This window comes from Parasteatoda tepidariorum, chromosome 7 (assembly GCF_043381705.1).
Source record: "Parasteatoda tepidariorum isolate YZ-2023 chromosome 7, CAS_Ptep_4.0, whole genome shotgun sequence".
NCBI lineage: Eukaryota > Metazoa > Arthropoda > Arachnida > Araneae > Theridiidae > Parasteatoda > Parasteatoda tepidariorum.
Genome location: NC_092210.1, coordinates 89,659,438 through 89,666,089, shown reverse-complemented (window position 1 = coordinate 89,666,089; position 6,652 = coordinate 89,659,438). Strand labels below are relative to the sequence as shown.

The 6,652-nt window shown below is 27.9% G+C and overlaps 1 protein-coding gene across 2 annotated transcripts in view; it reads right to left on the bottom strand.

Moving 5' to 3' along the window:
• LOC107447524 (phosphatidylinositol glycan anchor biosynthesis class S) overlaps nt 1-6,652 on the bottom strand; it is a 47,504-nt gene that overhangs the window by 5,652 nt on the left and 35,200 nt on the right. For both annotated transcript variants that reach the window (XM_021146476.3, XM_071182927.1), the window contains 2 exons: nt 5,339-5,441; nt 1,947-2,004 (listed from right to left, as the gene is read on the bottom strand). In XM_021146476.3, the coding sequence (XP_021002135.2) occupies nt 1,947-2,004; nt 5,339-5,441 (161 nt within the window). The remainder of the gene's footprint in view (nt 1-1,946; nt 2,005-5,338; nt 5,442-6,652) is intronic.

Here is a 6,652-nt window from a genome sequence, read left to right as displayed (position 1 = left end):
CTGTACATATATATATATATACCCATAAATAAATACCGGGGGTGGAATATCAATTCTAAAACATGAAATAAAAAACTGTAATGCTGTGATTGAAAATATTTAAGCGAAATACCTATGGTTTAATAAGAAATATAAAATCAAATTATATATTTTAAAAGAAAATTTACAGAATTTAAACAAAAACCAAAAATTAAATCATTGTAGTACAAAATCAGATTCCATCTTTATTTGGCATTATACTTCAGACATTACTTATATTTTTTGAATTTTTAATGGTTTTATGAATTTTAAATAGGAAACGTTTTCCTTCTGAAAAATCCTCCAAGCTACAAAAAGTTTCTAAACAAAACTACATACAGTGAGCAGTTTAATTCTAATTTTCCTTGTAATTTTCAATTCCAATTTTCCTTGCTGCAATAACACTGTATTAAAATATCGGAATTCTAAATGCCATGTGCAAATGCATGGTGCTAACTGCCAAAAAAATTACGGAAAAATAACTTACATTTACAATGTAATGTACGCAAATTAATTGTATTGAAAAGTGATTATTTAAATAAACGATTAATAACTTGCAAGTCGTAATATAATCTTAATAAAAATAACAGGTTCGTCAAATTCATGAGAAAAAACATTGTAATAATTGAAAAAATATTGCTTTAAATTATGATGAAATAGTATGAATTAAGCGTGTCTATAAGTAATTATCTAAATGTATGATTTAAAATTTGCATATCATATTACAAATTGGAATTTTTATAACCACTGGATAATGCACCCTAAAAACTGCTGTTAAAATAATGAAAAATAACTTGGACGTAAAAATAATGAAAAATAACTTCAAAAAGTAGCAAAAACAAAGTGTGCCCAATAGCGATAATTTAAATGTGCAATATAAAACTTGCATGTCATAATATTATTGTATTAAAAATAAGGGGTTTTCCAAATTACATGAAAAAGTGCAGCAATAACTGCTCTTATAATAATCAAAATCGTCAGAAATAAAACATGTCAAAAAGTGATCAATTAAATATCCGACTTATGGCTTACAATTAACAATTGAAACGTCAGAAGAATTTATGATGAAATTGGCAACAATAAAGCGAGTCTAAAACCGATTGTTTAAATTTGAAATTCGCGTATTGTAATATTTTATTAAAAATATTGAGTTTCTTATGCAGAATTTCGTAGCAATAAATGTTGAAAAAGCGATAAAAAACAATATAGATTCATGATAGAATCTGGGCAGATTGAGTACATCAGAAAGCGATAACTGAAATGTGTGATTAAAATTTTGTACTTTTCAAAAAAATTTATTTTTTTCATTGCATTCAGAAGCTCTTGCAGACAGCACATCAACAGTTGGCTGGCCACAGGTTGTGCAAATCTAATTCAAAACTAAAAATATTGAAAGTTATGAATAGAAATCTGAATTTCAGGAGAATTAAACCACTTTCAAATAAATAAAAAAAAATTTAAAATTTACATGCTTATTTGAATGAATTTTTCTTTAAAGTGATGCATTAACTACTGACAATGTAAGCAAAACTTAATTGTAGTGGCTTAATAAATATAATTTTGTAAAACTTGAAAGAAAAACCACTAAATTTTCAAAAAAAAAATCATAATATACTTAGGTATTTATTTACCCTGATTCCTGGAAATTAATATAGACTTAAATTAATAAAGGTGAAAAAAAATTTTGTAAATAATTTACTACTACAATTTTAAAATGATTATGAATTCATTTTTGTTTCTCTTAAAAAAATATTTAAATTGTCAATGAATTATATTTTCTTGTTACAGATAGGCATTATAAGTTCAACAACACAACAATAAATAGTTTTAAATAGTGTAAAAAAGAAGAGTCTACGGAAATGAACAAAGAGTTCAAATTTGAATGAAGATTAACATCGACAATGGAGTAACATAAAAATTAATCTTACTTTTGATCTTCTGGGAAGTACAACAATCGGAGTAAAGAGGGATCATAAAATGCTTCATCTATAACAGAATGTATTTCAGAATTATTCATAATTTTTTTAATACTAAATATAGCTCACAAACATTTTAATTAACATATACTTGCACGTATTTATATAAATTAAGAAAATTTTCTGATTTTGTTGATTTCCCCTAAAAAACTTGACCAAATTTAAATTAAATTTGATTTGAAGATAGGCTGGCACAGGGTTCCCACTCAATTAAAAAATAAATAAAAAAATTCTTGACTTTTCCAGGTATGCCAGGTAAATTTCAATGAAAATCAAGACCAAATTTTCATCAGAAAACTTTGATTGTTTTATTTGTAATGTAAAATATTAGCTTTTCTGTGAAGAAAAATATTGTTAAAAGAGGATGGGAACATTTCAGTTTGACTAAAGTGTAAAAATTTTATAACAAATAATTGTAATAGATGTAAGAATTATCTAACTCGAATCTCAATAACTGATTACTTTTACTGACAATTTCAAGACTGGTTATTATCCATGTATGATATAGTGGGAATATTTCAGGTTTTTGTTAAAAAAATTGCAGCTTTTCCTGATTTTTAGAGTTAAAATAAAATTCCCTGGCAATTCCAGGTTTTTCCTGTACTCCCTGACCTGTAGGAACCCTGTGAAATAATAGAAATTAAAATAACTGTTCCAGAGTTACAATCAGGATTAAGATGTTAATATATATATATATTTTTTTTTGTATTAATAGTCATTTTTAACTTGTTAGATTTTCCTCTTCTTTTAAATTTAGATTTTCCTCTTCTTTTAAATTATTTTTTATGAAATTTGAATGGGATTAAAAAAATAATTTAAAAGCAAAATCCTCTTAAAATAGAGCATTTTTCTTCTTAAATTAGTGCAAACTTTTAGTATTGATTCATATAATTTTAAATATCCTGTAAATGATCAAATGCGCAATTTGAATTCCCCATATCATCTGTAATATATCAGGATATCTAAAAGCCAATCAATGTCCATAACAGCAGAAAATACAATCAAAATGGATTTACAATATTGGCATAAATTGAGTGCTTCAAAATTGATTATTTAAAAGTGTGATTCAAATTTTACCAGTAAATTTCTGCAGAAAAGCAAACCTAAATGCTTTACTTTCCAAAAGAAAAAACTTTCTGCAAGAACGTTCTGTAAAGTTCTGCAANTATAATTTTTCTTATTAAAAAGCTCATATAAAACAAGTTTTTGAAAATTTTTAAGGATATCATTTTTCAATTCAAATTAATTTTTGATTACTTTTAGACTTTTTTCTTTATGTTTTGCTTAAGGATATTTTCCAGCATCTTCATCCTGGTTATAATACAGAAGCATAGTCTTGAGTAACAGTTTTTGGAGTGAGAAACCAAATTAACTAACTCAGGCTGCGTAGCCAGATTTTTAAACAAAAAATAATACTTTTTATGCACTCAAAAAATATTTAGAATCACTTTTAAAAAAATCATTATTAGGATCTGTGCAGTAATGAAAGAAATTTCTTTTTATTGTTTAAAGTCATTAATCATAAAATTCAAAAACATTTTCAAAAACTTTACAATCATGATAAAACAACTAGTTTCTGATAAATATTGAGAAGAAAATTGTGAAAATCATGTTTTGCTTGTGAGTTAGAACAATTAACAGGGCAGAGAAAAATTATCTTTTTAAAAGATAGAAAATTAAGCACTTTTTACAAACCTAGAATTAAAAAAAAGGACCTTTAAGGGCTTTTAAAAAAGGTAAATCAAAAATAAGCACCTTTAAACACTTTTTAAAAACACTACGCACTCTGTAACTACTTTTGAACTGTACAGAAATAAAAGATAAATAAAGTTACGTAGTAATATATTTGAAATTTAGAAAGGCTTAAATGAATTCTTATGATTTTGTCACAAGCCCTTTTTTCATGAGAACTTATAATGAGCAAATATTGTAGTCCCTTTGCGCTCGTGAAAAGCGAATTCAAATGTATTATAAAAACATAACACCAACAGCAACTACATCATGTTTCCTCAGTGAATTTATAAGAAGCTCTGACATCAACAAAGTTAATAAAAATATAAAAGTTAACTTTAACGCTCATGAAATAAAGTTTCTCTGCAAATTAAATGACATTTTCTTAAAACTGTCTTGAGAGTGCAACTGTTATTCATGACTGTTTTATAATGTTCATTTATAAATATCTAACATGAAATGTATGAAGAAAAACCACAATTTTATAAAACCAAAAAGACTCAGAAGTAACTTCTCAGACTGATTTTATCAAATTTCCCCAATTTTCCTAATGGATGACATACATTTCACTGATTTTTCAGCACTGTACTTTAGCTTACATACATAAAACATAATATTGCAAAACACTTTTATTCGCTACTAAAGTTAAGAAAAATAAAAAAAAATTTTTAAAAACTTATAAGGAGAATATATAAATACAGCAAACATATTACGTTAAAAGATTGAGGTACATAGCAGTATAAAGATATAAAAGACAATATTTTATTTTATGCAATCGCTATTTAAAACAAAGGTAGCTAAAAGGGTAACCCTAAATCAATGTGGGAATGAAAAATAGATCTACGATGGTTCTACAATAAAAAATGGATCTTTTAGTACCAAAGGCACAACTTTTGATTCAGATATTAAAGTATTTTCTAATAAACAATCAATATTTTTCCAAAAATATTCTTTTAAAGTATTACTATTTTTTTTAAGATAAATTTATACAATTTATATATAAAGGCATCAATAAAGAAAAAATTATAAATAAATAAAATAAAAAATATTAGGTACCTATTTATTGATATAAATTGGACCAAATTAAAATACAGAAAATGTTTTCAAAATTTGTACCAATTGTTTCAGAAAAAAAAATTGGGTTTTAGGTACTTCAAATTAATACATTTACTGGTAGTTTTGGGAAATTTAATTAAATTTCCTGTCATATCACTGATTTTTTACAGATTAACTAAAATTCCTCTTCTTTGGTTGACTTCAAATGCTGCATTGTCTGTGGTTATAAATACTTGGGAAAATCTAGAATTATTAATTGATTTTAATCAAAAAGGTAAAAAATTAGCAGTTTTTGGAAAAATTTAATAGTTTTTTTAAAAATATTTAAGTGATTTGTTCATTTTTCATGACAAAATGATTTAGTTTGAAATTATAGCATTGCTTTGAGTTCAAGGCTCTTAAGCTAAGGGTTTTTCTCTCTTGGCCAACACCTTGAACAACACTCTTAAATGGAAGCAAGCAAGATAACAATTCTATTTCTAATGCCGCAACACAAACAATGTTTATCTGAAGAAGATATTTTTCTGCGTATGAGCATTCAAATTTAAACTCAATACCTGAATCAATAAAAGCAACCTGAGCTGCTTTGTAACCTTCTTTTAAGTAACCATGATGTAAAAGTTGAAGACTTTCTTTGGTAGATGAGAGGGCAAATTGTACCTAAAACAAAAGAAAAACAGCACTAGTATGATTATCGTTGACTTACATGACAGAATCGCAAGATCAGACTCTACCGAATCAGCAGATCTTAACCATGGCCCACCCCGCTTTCTTGTTCAAGTAGGTCTAAAATGCAATATCTCTTTTATTGTATTGTCAGCGCTCATTTGAGTCACATGGGCCACCTATGGTTTGTCTGAAATAAGAAGTCCTCTAAAGATTCGTCTGGACCTGTTGCGATGACTATGGCAACAAGGTATGACTATTTCAAGTAGGAGTGCGGGGTCCCTGTTTTGAAGTGGTTTCGGGTCGGTGGGAGAAAGGAAATCTCTTGGGTCTATTGAAGTAGGAGTGAAGCTACCCTCCTTAAAATGCGCCATTCTTGTTTCTATGGCACCAGACTTTGTGGCGGGAGGGAGTTCTTAGCTTAGACAAACTATAATTCATTTTTATGTATTTAATAATAACAGGTTGTTTATAAACCTTGAACAGTTCAAAGTTAAATCTCCTTCTTCAGGTATTGTTTCTATTTACACCATCGAGTATACTCTGCAAAATTTGTCTCTCAAATATTCATCCATCAATATAAATCGCTCGACAGCCCAGGATGGGCCTTGGACTTCTCAAGAAGTTTTTTCCAGGCTAACCTTTTTCCTGCTAGTGTTTTCCAGTTTTTAGTTTCTAAGACCAAAGGGTGTTTTTGCGATATAATTTTCCTCTCCTCCAGTTTTGTCATTATCCAAGTTTCAGAAGCACATATCGAGACCGGCCAGACAAGAGTATTGTATAAACCTAGATGCAATAAATCATCTCAGCCCAGCTCTATTTGCCGATATCGTGATTAGTAAAGTAACTAAGAAACAGAGCAAGGATTGATGTTGATTGTGCCATTTAGAAAAAAACAAAAGGAGAAAAAAAGCAACTATACGAGTCAAGTCTTAGCCTTTAAACATCAAGATTCGGCATTGTCAGCCAATTACAAACTTGTGAACATTTTGCACAATTTATTGTACAAGTGGGTAAAAAATAATAGGCTCAACTTTCTGATTTGAATTGTTAATTGATCATATTTCCAACAAAAATGGGTCGGCGTGAGAAAATAAGGGGACGCCGCTTCCACGTTCTGATGTTACGGCCATCTCGTACTCACGGACTTCATGTATGCCCACTGGTAATTAAAATTAAACAATGCAGATAAAAGAAATATTTCT